This window comes from Oncorhynchus tshawytscha, linkage group LG02 (genome assembly GCF_018296145.1).
Source record: "Oncorhynchus tshawytscha isolate Ot180627B linkage group LG02, Otsh_v2.0, whole genome shotgun sequence".
Lineage (NCBI taxonomy): Eukaryota > Metazoa > Chordata > Actinopteri > Salmoniformes > Salmonidae > Oncorhynchus > Oncorhynchus tshawytscha.
In genome coordinates, this window is record NC_056430.1 from 67,624,676 (window position 1) to 67,639,613 (window position 14,938).

A 14,938-nucleotide genomic window follows, 5' to 3' on the forward strand; every position below is an offset into this window, starting at 1 on the left:
TATCACAACAGGCGATAATAAGAACATCTGAAGATGGCACTAGTATTATGACCTTAACGGAGACGTCTTTTGTGAAAGGACATTTTATCAGATCATGTCTCCAGAATAATTTATGCAATTTTGCTCACTAATATATATAGAAAATGGATGGCATCTGTTTTGATGCCATTCTTATGTCATCCATTCAGTCCTGAAATGCTGAATTGTGCGTTTTTCCACAATGACCTAGCTACACTCACAGTAAATCCCAAAAGGAACCAAACAAGCCAGTTGGGTGGCTCTGTGAGTTACCTATGACGCAACACAAGCAAACATTGGTGGACACCTGTTGAAATTGATGGGTTTTGTGTTCAGTTATTTTGTAGAGACACTGCTTCCTTTAATTTAGATGAGGAAGAAGCTGATTAGCAATAGGGCATTTTGGACTTCAAAAGACAGTACATGTACCATTTCATTCAAATGTATGCCTACAGTATTTGTGTCAGTATGGCCACAAAAAAACGACATCATGACAGAACTAGTGAATGCAGAGAGAACAAACAATAGAGAAAAAGGTCAACAACCCTTTATAAAGAGAACACTGTTTAATACTTGTATCAGCATCATTTGAGTAATACAAAATACACATTTCAATACAATTGATTGGCAAGATTGTACAGAATTATATACATTGCAAATAAAACATGTATTTCATGATGTAAATACTGTGACTCGTACAATAAAGCGCATCAATACACATTGTGCATGACTCATGAGAACAGGTTATTTTGTAGATTTTTCACTAGTAAAAGAGTCTGATAAAAAATGCACATGTAAACCACATATATAATGTAATAACAACATGTAGTAAGTGTATTATGTGAGTTAAGCACGTTATGACATTGCTATGTCAGAGGAACCCTGTTGTCTTTGGCCCATTTCCTCAGAGCTCTGACAATGTACTCCACCTGGGGGTTCTGTGTGCTCCTCAACAGGGGCAGCACCTCCTTCAAGGTTTCCCTGTGGAACCACAGACAATGGTTATTAGTGATGGGAAGTTAGGAACAGGTCATATTGTACAATGGCAATTTTTTCATAACATTACCATAACGGTTGTCAATAAAGTTAAAAAGAAAGAGCTTGAATCACAAAAGTCACACTTTACCGTGCAATGTAAATTACACAAGGCACAAAAATGATGTGCCAAAACATCTCTGTGGAGGACAAGATTTTCATATTTGATGTGCTGGTGACTGTATAGGGGACACATCTTTAACACAGACAAGTGTTGGTATCAAAATTGGACTAAAGGCTCAGAAACTTAGCCAATACTTACTTCGACTCTCTGCCTGCCAGTATGAGCTGGAAGATTCCGACACAGGCCCCTCTCTTGCCCTCCCAGTAGTTGGAGTCGGGATCCAGTTTCTCCAGAGTATCGAATGCTTTGGCTGCCCAGTAGAACTGACCCATCTGAAAGCAGACAGACAGAGCAACATTTAATTGCATTGAATATTGAGAAAGCTTGGCCTTTGCTAATCTCGTCCCCAGTCTATTGTGGAGGAAGTCTGGTGTGGGAGATTAAGCCATTGCTGACTTGTGGTTAGCCTGGAAACTAAGTTAGTAGAGAGAATAGTAGTGAGCCTCACCTGATAGCAGTCATTGGCAATGAGTTGTAGGAGGCTGAAGGAGTCTGGCGAAGCCCCCATCTTCAGATACAGCTCCCAGGCTAGTCGGCCTTTCTGGTTCATGATGTCTGAGCGAGAGGAGAGACAACACTATTTAGATAATATATGTATTTAAATAAGTTAGTAATATATTTCGTTTCTTAGATCATGTATGTAGATATCGCATTGATGTAAAGGTATAGGTATTGAAAATGTATTGACAACAAATGGATAATGTATTTCAGACTGGATACATACAGCAGCGAGTCAGCCAGCTCAGGTATACATAGTCAGTCTTCATCTTCTCACCCTGGATCAGCAGAAATATCTGAGTCCAATATAAAAGAATGTTACAACATGAACTTTGAACTGATTCAATACACTACTCATGCAAGCAGTAATGCATTTTTCTATGTTGACAGTATGTACCTCCTCTGCTTCTTTGTAGTTGCCCAAGGCAGCTTTGGCCTGGGCGTAGTTGAAATTGAACGTATCCTCGGTATAGAAGTAACTCTGTTAATGACAAACCAAAAATAAACAAACAGAAATAATGCTTGCCTCCTTTCCCCAAGTATACATATTAATTCCACACCAATCCATAAATATGTCAAGCACTCAAATGCAAAAAGAAAAAGAAAGTGATTATGTGTGTGCAAACATGCCTATGTGGTGTACTGTCCTATTGGTCTGTATGCTACATGTTTTGGGCCATGCAAACCTTGACTGAGTTAAGGTAGATGAGAACGTCTTCAAACTGCCTCAGAAGGAAGAAACAGGAAGCCATACACTGTCTTCCAGGTATCGTGTCTGAGGAGAGTGAGATACAGACAGTGAGACAAAGACGCACATGCTCACTCCAACGCAGATATACACACACACACACAAGCTAACTCCTAGCTTCTTGGTTGAATCGCTTTAGATTCATTCATTCACATTACCGCATTCGCTGGCTGAGCCTCCGACCAGCTGGAAGAACTGTTGAGCAATCTTCAGGTGATCCCTCTGCAGCAGAGATACAGGCAGGGACGAGGAGGAGGCAATAGAGACAGTCAGTCAGTCAGATTTCAGTGACGATCTACTTAACCAGGTTTATAAGACATTCCTAATCTACTCAGACATTTCTACTGTGTGGTCCTAGGAGGTTTTCGGGTAGTTTGTCAAACACTTACTCACCGATCCAATTTCTTGACCCAAAGCGGCATTCACCACTCCTTTCAAAATGTACTCCTTAAAGAAATAGATTTTGTTAAGACACTGCATGTACGCTATTAAGGCTTTAGTCTTTAAACAACGAGACTTCCTCTGCTTATGACACCTGATAATGTGAAACTATTACTACCTGTGGCGTGGTTGGCTCCAAGTCTTTTATGAGGGTGTAAGCCTCTTGAACATCATCTGAAACATAAAGATGCACATTATTGATGATAAAAGAGCCATTCAACTTTTTAATGTTAGGATTAGGATTCAAAGACAACCACCAGTGGCTAAGGCCCACCTTGTCTGAGGTAGTAGATGACCAGGTTCAACCGAGCCTCAGAGATGACATCAATCAATGGGGGCAGAATCTGCAACGCCCCCTCCCCACCACGAAACACCACCTGGGGTGATAGAGGTCAAAGGTTATAGAGCATGGGGTCACTGTCTTGCAAACACAGTCACACAATAGAGGTGGTGGAATGGGTTACCAGGTTATGCCGGATAAGCTCCTTAGCAAACTCAAAGGAGCAGGAGGAGATGTCTATGAGGTTCTTTAACTCGGCCTGAGAGAGAAAATAACAAATTGAACCACATTATTTATTGCTGTACAATGACAAGTGTAGGCATAAACATCGACTGTGGTTGTTACGCATGTAGATGCACGGCGGTCTGTTTTGACCGTAGACGCATACAGAGTTGCTTTACCTCAGCTGCCTTGCCATTGTACAGCCTGAAGTGGTTGCAGGCCTTGAGGTTGAGAGCGATGGTGGATTCAGGAATACTCTGCAGATACACAGCCAACACCTCTTGGGAAACATCATAGTAGTCCAACTTGTAGTAGCACAGCGCTACGTACACGTTAAGAGCCAGGAAATCTCTGGTTAAAATAAATATGTAAATATGGTAAAACACGCAATAGCTAGTCCTATAGCTCACACTGCGTTCTTGAATAGAAGTCCTTGTGCATCTTTCTCTCTTGCTTTTTGACTGCACCGTCCAATATAATGCACTTTTCTCCACTTTCTCCAATGCATCTTCCTCCACTGCAAAATAACTATAGCCTCCCTCCATCTTCTTGTCTCGGTCTCAACACAAGGAAATGTGTCCTTCCTATTTTCTAATACTTCATCCTAAATGTATGGCTTATGGTATGTTTACTGTATATAGATATAATAATTTACAGTAAAATTGACACTGACTCATTCAGACAATCCACAATACCTATTGGTACTAGTGGGACCACTGTAATCTGGCATATGAGGGACTATGCTCTTGTCTATCAGTGATTTTGATGAAGGGACATGGGAGAATGGCCCAGTATAAGTACCTATTCTGTAGCAGGATGCGTTTGTAGATGTCGATGGCCTCCTGGTAGTGTGATCTCATGTAGTGGATGGAGGCCAGGCTCAGCTGGTCCTCAGTCACATCCTCCAGGTTCTGGTGGAAACCCATCAGCTTCTTCTCATCGTTGAACTGGGAACAGAAAGGAAAGGGATGGTTGGTTTGTCTATTGCTTTGTTATTACACAAGTAGGTGTGCACCTACAGTAGCATACAGTTGCATTACAAAGAAAGAGAAAAGTACACTGAACAAAAATATAAACATGTTTCATGAGCTGAAATAAAAGATCCCCCAAATTTTCTATACGCACAAATAGCTTATTTTGCTCAAATTTTGTGCAAATTTGTTTACATCCCGGTTAGTGAGCATTTCTCCTTTGCCAACACAATCCACCCACCTGACAGGTGTGGCATATCAGGAAGCTGATTAAACAGCATGATCATTACACAGGTACACCTTGTGCTGGGGACAATAAAAGTCCACTCTGAAATGTGCAGTTTTGTCACAAAACACAATGCCACAGATGTCTAAAATGTTTGAGGGAGCGTGCAATTGGCAAGCTGTTGCCAGAAAATGTAATGTTAATTTCTCTACCATAAGCCGCCTCCAACATCATTTTAGAGAATTTGACCGTATGTCCAAATGGCCTCACAACCGTTGTGTGGGCAAGGGGTTTGCTGATGTCAATGTTGTGAACAGAGTGCCCCATGGTGGCGGTGGGGTTATGGCATGGGCAGGCATAAGCTACGGACAACGAACACAATTGCATTTTATCGATGGCAATTTTAATGCACAGAGATGACGTGACGAGATCCTGAGGCCCATTGTTGTGCTATTCATTCGCCGCCATCACCTCATGTTTCATCATGATAATGCATTGACCCATGTCGCAAGGATCTGTACACAATTTCTGGAAGCTGAAAATGTCCCAGTTCTTCCATGGCCCGCATATTCACCAGATATGTCACCCAATGAGCATGTCTGTGATGCTCTGGATCGACATGTACGACAGAGTGTTCCAGTTCTCGCCCATATCCCGCAACTTCGCACAGCCATTGATGAGGAGTGAGACAACATTCCACAGGACACAATCAACAGCCTGATCAACTCTATGCGAAGGAGATGTGTCACGCAGCACGAGGCAAATGGCAGTCACACCAGATACTGACTGGTTTTCGGATCCACGCCCCTATCATGTTGCGTTTATATTTTTGTTCAGTATAAGTATTGAGAGCTGAGCGATTAACTGAAATGTTGGTTATTTTTCCGTCTTTAAACAACTAACTTACCGATGCCGGTTGAATTATTTTAATTACATTTTGTGCTCAATGCACAGTTTCTCTACAGATAAATCAAATCAAGCACAAACTGTACGTTGTAGTATGGGGTTGTAGTTTCCAAAAGGCCAATATTCAACATAGTTTAGCAAAGAAAACGTGGTAATTAACTACAATGACCAAAATCCATTGCGTGCCTACTTGTCTGGTCTGAGAAGGAGAGAAGAGAGAGAAGAACGTGTGATCGAGAGGGATAGAGAGCAGTTGCTTCGTGACGTATCTCTACCTGAAAATACATGATCTATGATTGATAATTGGTATTCAGCAGTCATAAAAGTATGCCTTAATTACTTTGAAGAACTAGTAAAATAGTTTTTGTCAGACAGCATAGGTATCAGCTCTATGGTGATGAGACGATGACTTGGAATGAAATAATACAGTCTTCAAATAGGTCTAAAACAAACGTAATATACACAACAACTGAAATATGTTATTAAAGTAATGCGAATCAATTATGGTTAACATATTAAAGAATTCAGAAAAGTAACCGTTCTGACCTTATGAGCCAGGTGGAAAAGCAGGCGATTCTGAAGTGCACACTTTGGAGCTACAGGAAAAAAGGAGGAACACCTTATCGACTAGGGCAAGAAATAGAAACAGGAGGATGAAAAACAGAACATTTACAAAACATGTTAGCTAAATACTCACCCTTGTTTGCAGCCTCCTCTGCCTCTCTGTAGAGTCCAAGGAAAAACTGAGTGCAGGCCAGATACACCCACACCTCCCCTGGTTCTTCTAACCGGAGTGTCAAGGCCCTGTACTCCTTTCATGGATATAAATAGACATATGTGTCAAATAGAGTATTGTAAAAATGGCTTTTTTTCAGACAATAATTAATTTGACTGAACAAACACGCACGCATGCACGCACGCACACACACACACACCTCCATTGCTCTCTTGTAATCACCCAAGTGAAAGGCACAGTAGCCAATCCAAAGGTCTGCATGCTCCTCTTTTTCTCCAACATCTCGCTGAAACTGGAAGACAAAGCAACACAACAGTAGGACACAGTGCTTTCGCTCGCTCGTTCTCACCGCTCACACACACACCTATGCAACTGTAATAAGGAAACAGAAAGACCTTAAGAGGACACAGGACTTTCACAGATCGCATGATATCTTGTCACATTTATTACAGAGTTGCCCATCATTCATTTGCTGATTGCACATGACAGCTAGCTACATGAGTTCCTATCTGGCTACCTCTAACAGAGTTTGTGCCCCAAGGTAGTCTCTCTGGTTGAGGTATTCCTCCAGGCGAGGGCTCTTCTTGGCTTTGTTTTTCTTCTTCTTCTCACTGACGCTAGCTGCAGAATCTCCACCTACTGCTGGCTTCACCCGAGACAGAATCTGGATGGATGTGACAAGGAAGAGAATCCTTATTGTGGACATGACAGCTCGCAATGTGTTTACTAAAGCGGGAATCAAACACTATTCGCACATTTGGTAAGATAGACGGTCATGTTTTAATAGATGTAGTGTAGCACTTATCCTGTCAAACTAGCTACCTGCCATTACTTTCAAATTAACCTCGTCACATATCACAGATAGGTGAAATAGACTGGTAGCTGGCAAGCGACAATGATTAATCTAAAAAGCTAACTAGCTAACGTTAACTACACAGCAAGACTTTTAGCTAACAAACTAGTATGTTACTCAACTAGTAGGCTAACTTGTAAGACTTACCATGACGGCACAGCAGTTACCCTTGCATAATGTCACTGTTCAGTTTGGAGAAATTGATTATAGCTAGATAACAACACTTGGTAACGTTAGTGGTAAATTAGCTACACGTTAGCACTATTATATTTTTTTCTAGCTAGAATTAGCATAGCTGGCTAGCTAGCTAACAGTGAACCAACAGATACGAAAAGAAAAGACACCTTTTCTTTTCGCTGTCTAAATTTTTTTAGCAAAGAATAGCATGAATAAGTAAGGTGAACGAAGAGCATCAAGCTAGCTAACGTTAGCCACTAGCTAATGAAACATCTGACTGTGATTTCCTTGCGGTGTGGGGATTACGCTTGTGTTGCCTAGCAACGTTGTTCATCCTTTTCACGTCAGGATCAGATGTCGAAATGCAAATTTAACTCTGGATTTAGCGCCAGTCATCAAATAAAAATTACCAACCACATGGCATTGAAACAGTGGTTTCATCACATGTATTCGGAACAGCCCCAGTGGCCTAATGGATAAGGCACTGGCCTCCTAAGCCAGGGATTGTGGGTTCGAGTCCCATCTGGGGTGATACTATTTTCACCCAGAAACTGAAACTTTCATTGGGTAGGCATAATAACGTCAAATCAGTCTTGATAAAGGTACTCTTGCCTGCAAAGTGGACATAGATGCTGTTCATGTCATTTAAATGTAGCTTATATAACTGGTCTGTGCAACTCTAGTCCTCTGGGTCTGATTGGTGTTACACTTCCCCCCCACCTGTAGCTTTTGTTTAATGGACACGATGCCAAATAGGTCAAATCTGTCAAGAACTTTCTACAATCAACCTGTTATGCACAAATTCACATCACAGGAGTCAACCGTCTGTTATTCCCCTTTAAAGCTAGAATCCTTAATTGGAACAAGTTTTGTAATAGTTGAACTAAGCTCATTAGGCATTTATAAATTATATTTTTCAGGAAACAAAATGTGTATTTTCTATTCAAGTCCAAAAATGGCTGCAGCAACTAAGGATTACATCTTTAAATATCAATTGTAAACTGAACAGTCACTATAATATTTGTATGGATTTCTGTGTATCCATTGTGACTCTGTGGTTGAGTGTTGAAGGCCAAACTGAAGACACCACAAGAGTAGATGACAGATTAAATTCTATGTCAATGTGAAAAACACAATATAATAAATCCATGTATTTGTAATCGCCCTCATCCCAAGAAAAAAAGACAAGTTTAAAAACAATAAGCCAAGTTTATTGACAGTCACTGTTTAAAGCACAGCTTTTGACTCTTGATTGACACCATTTAGGACCAATCAGCGGAGGCACCACCCCACTCGGTAGCCTGGGCGGTGGGGGCAGCGGACCAATCCTCTGTGGCGGGCTGGGCACTCCAATCCTCTGTAGGAATACAATCATGTGTGTGAGAAAATCAAAATCAAACCATTTATTGTACAGACATTTCCAGTCAAGAGAAATTGTGTTTCTCCCGACAGGATCCACAGTGAGGATTTGAGGCTTCACTACAGGTTTATGAGAGAACTACTCTACCCCCCTGTGTTAATCATATAGGACATTTTAGGTCCTAGATGGGCAAAAAAAGGGGCAATACTAATTTACTTTCAGTAGATCTTACCAGCAAAGCCTTCAGCTGCAGCTGGGGCCTTGGAAGGTGCAGCGGCTGAAAAGGAGAATTAAACTAAGTTTGAGTCAAATGTATTCCGGTAGACATTTTGTTTTGTGATTGTCAAAATGTGCTACTCCATCCACCTTTGCATTTGTGGCCTCCACTCCTGTGTATTCATTGCTTACCCTCGGTGAAGCTCTTACCCTCAATGCCAGCAGGGAACTGCTGGATGGGCACAGAGGGCACTGCCACTCCCTCGGACCAGTCGGCCACCTCGGGCTGGGCAAAGTCGGCCGTGGGGGCGGTCCACTCACCCTGGAACTCCTCCTTGCCAACAGCCTTCTCGGCCGCGGCCTGCTCCTCCTTCTCAATCTGGATCGGGACGAAGAGGTTAGAAGTTAGGGATGTGACAGTCACAATTTGCGTGAGCGCTCAGGTAAGCAGGCACCACAGGTATATAGATTCTTAGCGCAAGCATACAACACTCCAACACCACATCAGAAGCATATTTTGCTTCAAGTTGTTCCATCACTGATTGAGATGGGTCAGTTACTGTTTCAGACTGCCATCTCACCCACAGTGATGGTTTTACTATTCCCTTCCAACGACAACTCACCCAGTCACTGACCGGACAAAGCAAGTGCTTTTAGAAGGAGAATGTGCATTCGAGGTCTCCAAACTCCATTCCTGAATAGCTACATGGTGAGCAGGCTTTTGTTCCAGTCCAGCACCAACACATCTGATGCAATTAATCGTGGTCCAGACAGAGGCCCATGATTAGTTAAGTTGTATCAAACAATTAGTGCAGGGCTAGAACAAAAACCCCAAACACACAGCTCTCCACAATCAGATTTGAAAACCCCTGGTATAAACAGTGTGTGAACCATAGTGTCCCAGTATATCAGTTACCTCCTCTGGATCTCTGTAGAAGTAGAGATCAGGCATGACCTCCCAGGGGTGTTCCCTGGAGATGGTGCCCCTCATCCGCAGCACCTCCCTGGACAGCATCCACCACATCAGACCAACGGAGTGGTGGCCCTGGAACACATCAGACAACAGTCAGTTAGACATAGGGTTGTATAGTAAGTCAATGACGATTATATGCACTGGCAATAGTCAGTCATACAGAGACACGAAGGCCATCAACAGAATTGATCTGTCTAAACTAGTAGAATTGGTTAGTGGATTAACTGATACCAAGTAAAAACATGAATACATGGGAGGGCATCTTCAACTACTGACGAGGAAGTACAAAGGAAACTCCCTAGGTAGGAAGAGACCGAGTAGGGTTCATGGTTGTGGCTCAGGTCACTATCAAACTTCAGTCATGGGGCAGCAGCCCTACTGATGTTAGCGAAAACCCGGCCAGATCACTCTGGCACACTTCCGACACCTGAACACAGACATGCGACTGTGTCAGGCTTTAATTGTGTGCTGCATATTTTCATCAGTCTACCAGGATATCTGCGGAAGTCCCCATCTACGCTTTCACTTTGAGGAAACACCATTGGGGACAAAACTGATATGATAGGCTGTTAAAGTCATTCATATATATATATATATATATATATATGTGAGACCACTAGAACAAACATCTTGTAGTCTATGGCCTGTCTGTACCTTGTTGTTGCAGGGGATGGCGATGTCCACGTATCTGAGGGGAGAGTCAGTGTTGCACATGGCGATAGTGGGGATGTTGACGTAGGAGGCCTCAGTCAGGGGCTGGTGGTCGGCACGGGGGTCTGTCACGATCAGGAGGCGGGGCTCACGGAAAGCAGCCTGGATCTGATTGGTGAAGGTTCCGGGGGTAAAACGACCGTGGAAGGTGGTGGCGCCGGTGGCGGATGCAAACTTCAGCACAGCCCTCTGGTTGGAGGAGAACAGAGAGTGGAATTAGTGGATTGGCTAACAAGCAGGTGACCCACTCAAGAATATAACTTAGCAGTAATTTAGTATGTTTTGGTTGTGGCTCAGGTCACTATCAAACTCCAGTCATTGGGCAGCAGCCCTACTGATGTTAGCGAAAACCCGGCCGGATCACTCTGGCACACTTCCGACACCTGAACACAGACATCACAGTGCCAGGCTTTAATTGTGTGCCGTTTAGCTAGTCTCCCACAATTATATCAGGCCAACTGAGCTGACCAAAGTAATGTTCATTAGGGCACACCAGGAAATAAAAACAAGTTTCTTATTGGACAAGTTTAGATAGTACCTCTCCTCTTTAGACCGTTCACTTCCATTTTGCACCCCCTGAACATAACCCAGGAGAAACTCTGGGATATGTCAGGTGGGCTAGCAGTGGGGGTCTCACCTGTCCAGTGTTCCTGGAGGAGATGACGCAGACATCAGCTGGGTTCTCAATGGCCACGATGGCACGGGCAGCCAGCAGCAGCTTCTCCCATGTCTTCTTCAGGTTAATGATGTACACACCTGAGGGGACAACCAGTTACATTATTTACATGTTGATACCCGACACGCATACAGCCATAATGTCTATACACATGCTAGCCTTTCTCAGGACAATCCATAAAGAAAAAGACTACCCATTAAAACTGCCCGAGGACTGGTGTTTCACCCACATTAAGCTCATTATCTACTGGATAAATGTCTGAGCTAGAGAAAAACATTCAATATTAGGAAGAGATGTTCCATCACTGATTGAGATGGGTCAGTTACGGTTTCAGACTGCCATCTCACCCACAGTGATGATTTTACTATTCCCTTCCAACGACAACTCACCCAGTCACTGACCGGACAACGCAAGTGCTTTTAGAAGGGGAATGTGTATTTCAGAGGTATCAACATCTCTGATCCTATAAACTTGTGTGCAGACTATTGCTCCAGCCCAGCACCTGATTCAGTGTATCACGTCAAGACCACAAATAGTTGAATTACGTATGATAATGCAGAGCTGGAAGAAAAGCATTCACATCCTCCAGTCAAAATATGTGCGAGTTCAGGAAGTCTTCAGATCATAAAGTGACAAATAACCAGGGATCTCGTATTCCTCCACTCACCATCACTCTTTCTCTTGTACGTGTAGTGCTCCATCTGGAAGTCCATGTTGGTACCTCCCAGGTGGGTCCCGGCTGCCAGGAACTTGAGCACATCCTCCTCCTTCATCTGCAGCACATCCAGACCTCCGGACATCGTGACCACTTTTCCTAAGTTACGAGTTATGTGGAAAAGCTGTATGAAAAAAAATAGACAGGTGAGATGTTACATAAAGGTAGGGAAGCAGAGAATGGTTGCAGTTGGAACTGAGGGGTCATTGTGGCTCAGGTCACTATCAAACTCCAGTCATGGGGCAGTAGCCCTACTGATGTTAGCGAAAACCCGGCCGGATCATTCTGGCACACTTCCGACACCTGAACACAGACATCAGACCGTGTCAGGCTTTAATTGTGTGCCGAACAACTGTCAATGCTGCAATGCTTATAATTATTTAGTGTACTTATACAGGCACTTGCAACAGCATCCGTTTCTAAACACAGAATTTACAATTATTAAATAACAAATATTGTTGCAGTTCCTTATGAATGACATCTGATCTCTTGAGTGATGATCGACATGAGCATGTGGGGAAGAGGGGCGGCAGGTAACAGTGGTTAGAGGGTTGGGCCAGTAACAGAAAGGTTGCTGGATCTCATCCCTGAGCCAACAAGGTACAAATCTGTTGTTCGGCACCTGAACAAGGCAGTTAACCCACTGCTCCCTGATAGGCCGTCATTGTAAATAAGAATTTGTTCTTCACCGGCTTGCCTTGTTAAATAATGGTTAAATAAAAGTGTTGTTGTAAGCAGCAAGTTTAGTCCACTAACCCCAATTCAATGCAATATTGCTGACCAATTCATATCAATAAATACAATGTTGCAAAAGAGCATTACATGCGTGAAACTAGTCTAATTGAATTTATGGATGTTGACTACCTCAGTTATTAGTATCCAGCATCTTCAATGGATTTGACGAGCACGCGTGGCTAACTAGCTACTAGTGCTAAGGTTAGTAGTAGCTACATGGCTTCTGGCCTAGCTGTCTGACATGTAATTCGCTATTTACAGCTATTGGATTTATACGGATATGGGAAACATTTCGACACAATTTCATAGTTGTTCGTAACAAGGCTTTAATATTGGTCTCCGCAACTTTTACCTCAAGAAAATAGAAAATTGTTATCTCACCACGAGACAACGCCGTATGGAGTTCTGTACCTCAAGGTAAAAGAGAAAGAGAAACGGAAGTGACGTACATATATACTGTAAATTCCACCAATCATCTTCCATTTCCGTCTCCATGATTGTAGTAGAACCAATTCATGAAAAGGTCGATAGATGGTAGTCAAATCATTTGAGACTAAAGTGCTATGAGAACGGGCATAAATTGTGATGGAAGCAGTTGTTACTTCAAATTCTGTTAAATGTATAATTAAAATACATTAAATATTGCCAAGAGATCATGCCTTCACCCCATATAGTAATGATTGATTGAACGGCTTTATAGTCTGTTTATGTCAGTAAAATTATAGGTTGCCATTTTGAGGTACTTATATCTTTGAATATTTTGATGCCATTTCAATTAAAACATTATCTAATTCGGTACTGTTCAAAGGGAATATAAAATCCACTGCTTTGAAATTAAATAAATTCAGGCCACATCATAAGAAAGTGATTAGTTACAGCCGGTTCCTGTCTGGGATGAAATACATAGTCAGGAGAGAGAAGAGGAACACTGCAGCCCGCCTGGTTTTCAACCTTCCCAAGTTCTCCCGCTCCGCCGCAAAATCCACTGGCTTCCAGTGGATGCGAGCTTCGACTGGAAGCCAGTGGATTTTGCGGCGGAGCAAGACCATGGTGCTTGCCTTACGGAGCATCAAGAGAAACTGCCCCTCCCTACATTCAGGTTATGCTCAAACCCTACATCCCAATCCGAGTACTCCGCTCTGCCACCTCTGGTCTCTTGGCCCTCCCACCCTTATAGGAGGGCAGCTCCCGCTCAGCCCAGTCCAAGCTCTTCTCTGTCCTGGCACCCTAATGATGGAACCAGCTTCCCCCTGAAGCTAGGATAGCTGAGTCCCTGCCCATCTTCCAAAAACACCTGAAACCCTACCCTTTCAAAGAATATAAAATAATCCCCTTCCTCACCTCAAGAAAAAGTATACTTACTCTGCCTGTGATATGTGGTTGTCCCACCTAGCTATCTTAAGATGAATGCATTAACTACCAGTCACTCTGGATAAGTGTAAATGTAGGACGCATATCTATCTATATCTAATGGCTGATAATCCATTGAAAGACCAGACTTCTCTGTGAACTCCTCACTCGTTTGATATCTCATCACTGTCTTTAGCTCCCCTCTCTGTCACTGGTTGACCAGCTTACTCTGTTTATATCGGCCAAGTCTGTTTGCATTATGGATTGGTACAGTACTCACGAGTGTATGTATTTCTCATGGTTATGCATGTTATTTTAACAGGCTCAATGGTAAGTGTGATAGCAAATACAGTGGATTGGTGTTTCAAGGAAGATCTGTCCTACTATGCTGTTAGAGAATACATGCTAAAGAGGTAATTTAAGAATACGTTATCCTGACCTCAGTCTTAGTGACTGTGTCCTTGTGCATATCATCATGTGTCGATCACACTGATTATTTCCCCCCTCTCCACATCAGGGACTGTCTAGTGTAGTGCCTGTCTCTTCCTCAGGACACATGGACCCCGGTGTTCTGAGGACATGAGCTGTAGCCTGTCACTGTCTGTTATGTCAATGTGGTGTTGCTTTGGAGAGACCAGCGGGCTATACAACAAATTAGGATCAATGAGTTAGCCAGCTAACTTTAATAAGCAACCAGAAATAACTATTGATCTTCTGTTTCATTGTAAAAACTAAACTTATTTGTTTAATCAATTAGATCATGCCCATCTCATGCTTGTTTTAATAAATAATTTAAATTTAAGACTATTTAGGCAAGTTATCTGGTTAACTCCTTGATCAGCGTTGTAGTAACCCCTGGTACTGAGGTTTGAGCCTGAAAATACAGCAGCTCAAGGTAAAGAGACAAGGTAAAGAGACTCACAAAGGATGAAAACATGATGAACCAATGTTGAAGTTAATCTAGGCA

General features: G+C 42.6%; 2 protein-coding genes and 4 non-coding genes across 9 annotated transcripts; 1 reads left to right on the top strand and 5 right to left on the bottom strand.

Annotated features, from left to right (window-relative positions):
• Positions 1–550: 550 nt before the first annotated feature.
• Positions 551–7,705, bottom strand: LOC112263923 (intraflagellar transport protein 56). 2 transcript variants are annotated; one of them, XM_024440554.2, is made up of 18 exons: positions 7,206–7,705; positions 6,723–6,869; positions 6,405–6,497; positions 6,167–6,281; positions 6,016–6,065; positions 4,168–4,313; positions 3,546–3,717; positions 3,329–3,403; positions 3,139–3,241; positions 2,983–3,038; positions 2,817–2,870; positions 2,582–2,645; positions 2,362–2,450; positions 2,073–2,156; positions 1,902–1,971; positions 1,626–1,732; positions 1,316–1,449; positions 551–999 (listed from the first exon to the last, which is right to left on the bottom strand). In XM_024440554.2, exons 1-18 carry the CDS (start codon positions 7,206–7,208, stop codon positions 885–887), a joined length of 1,677 nt encoding a protein of 558 aa, XP_024296322.1. In that variant the 5' UTR covers positions 7,209–7,705; the 3' UTR covers positions 551–884. The 2 variants fall into 2 exon arrangements, with proteins under 2 accessions (XP_024296322.1, XP_024296326.1); XM_024440558.2 differs by lacking the exons at positions 6,405–6,497; positions 6,723–6,869; positions 7,206–7,705 and having other exon boundaries at positions 6,016–6,096; positions 6,167–6,260.
• On the top strand, positions 7,694–7,766 carry trnar-ccu. The gene has a single exon. It is a non-coding gene; the product is annotated as a tRNA-Arg (tRNA).
• Positions 7,767–8,424: 658 nt separating this feature from the next.
• On the bottom strand, positions 8,425–13,077 carry LOC112263941 (40S ribosomal protein SA). 3 transcript variants are annotated; one of them, XM_024440582.1, is made up of 8 exons: positions 13,003–13,077; positions 11,839–12,010; positions 11,133–11,251; positions 10,439–10,684; positions 9,728–9,856; positions 9,022–9,190; positions 8,828–8,872; positions 8,425–8,592 (listed from the first exon to the last, which is right to left on the bottom strand). In XM_024440582.1, the coding sequence occupies exons 2-8, from the start codon at positions 11,969–11,971 to the stop codon at positions 8,498–8,500; spliced, it is 936 nt and encodes a 311-aa protein (XP_024296350.1). In that variant the 5' UTR covers positions 11,972–12,010; positions 13,003–13,077; the 3' UTR covers positions 8,425–8,497. The 3 variants fall into 3 exon arrangements, with proteins under 3 accessions (XP_024296350.1, XP_024296337.1, XP_024296343.1); XM_024440569.1 differs by having other exon boundaries at positions 9,004–9,190; XM_024440575.1 differs by having other exon boundaries at positions 9,004–9,190; positions 12,974–13,061.
• On the bottom strand, positions 8,670–8,788 carry LOC112223498. Its single transcript, XR_002949334.1, has one exon. It is a non-coding gene; the product is annotated as a small nucleolar RNA SNORA26 (small nucleolar RNA).
• LOC112223407 lies at positions 10,113–10,256 on the bottom strand. The gene has a single exon (XR_002949310.1). It is a non-coding gene; the product is annotated as a small nucleolar RNA SNORA62/SNORA6 family (small nucleolar RNA).
• Positions 10,780–10,921, bottom strand: LOC112223401. The gene has a single exon (XR_002949309.1). It is a non-coding gene; the product is annotated as a small nucleolar RNA SNORA62/SNORA6 family (small nucleolar RNA).
• Positions 13,078–14,938: the final 1,861 nt, after the last annotated feature.

What these genes read in the sequence shown, in the direction of transcription:
- LOC112263923 (XM_024440554.2), bottom strand. An exon ending in AGGCTCAGCCAGCGAATGCG is followed by an intron (nt 2,451 to 2,581) that starts GTAATGTGAATG and finishes CACTCTCCTCAG; the next exon opens with ACACGATACCTGGAAGACAG. An exon ending in CTGGCAGGCAGAGAGTCGAA is followed by an intron (nt 1,000 to 1,315) that starts GTAAGTATTGGC and finishes GTGGTTCCACAG; the next exon opens with GGAAACCTTGAAGGAGGTGC.
- LOC112263941 (XM_024440569.1), bottom strand. Translation starts at nt 11,971, where the DNA reads ATGTCCGGAGGTCTGGATGTGCTGCAGATGAAGGAGGAGGATGTGCTC. An exon ending in GTACAAGAGAAAGAGTGATG is followed by an intron (nt 11,252 to 11,838) that starts GTGAGTGGAGGA and finishes TTGTCCCCTCAG; the next exon opens with GTGTGTACATCATTAACCTG. An exon ending in CCTCCAGGAACACTGGACAG is followed by an intron (nt 10,685 to 11,132) that starts GTGAGACCCCCA and finishes TCCTCCAACCAG; the next exon opens with AGGGCTGTGCTGAAGTTTGC.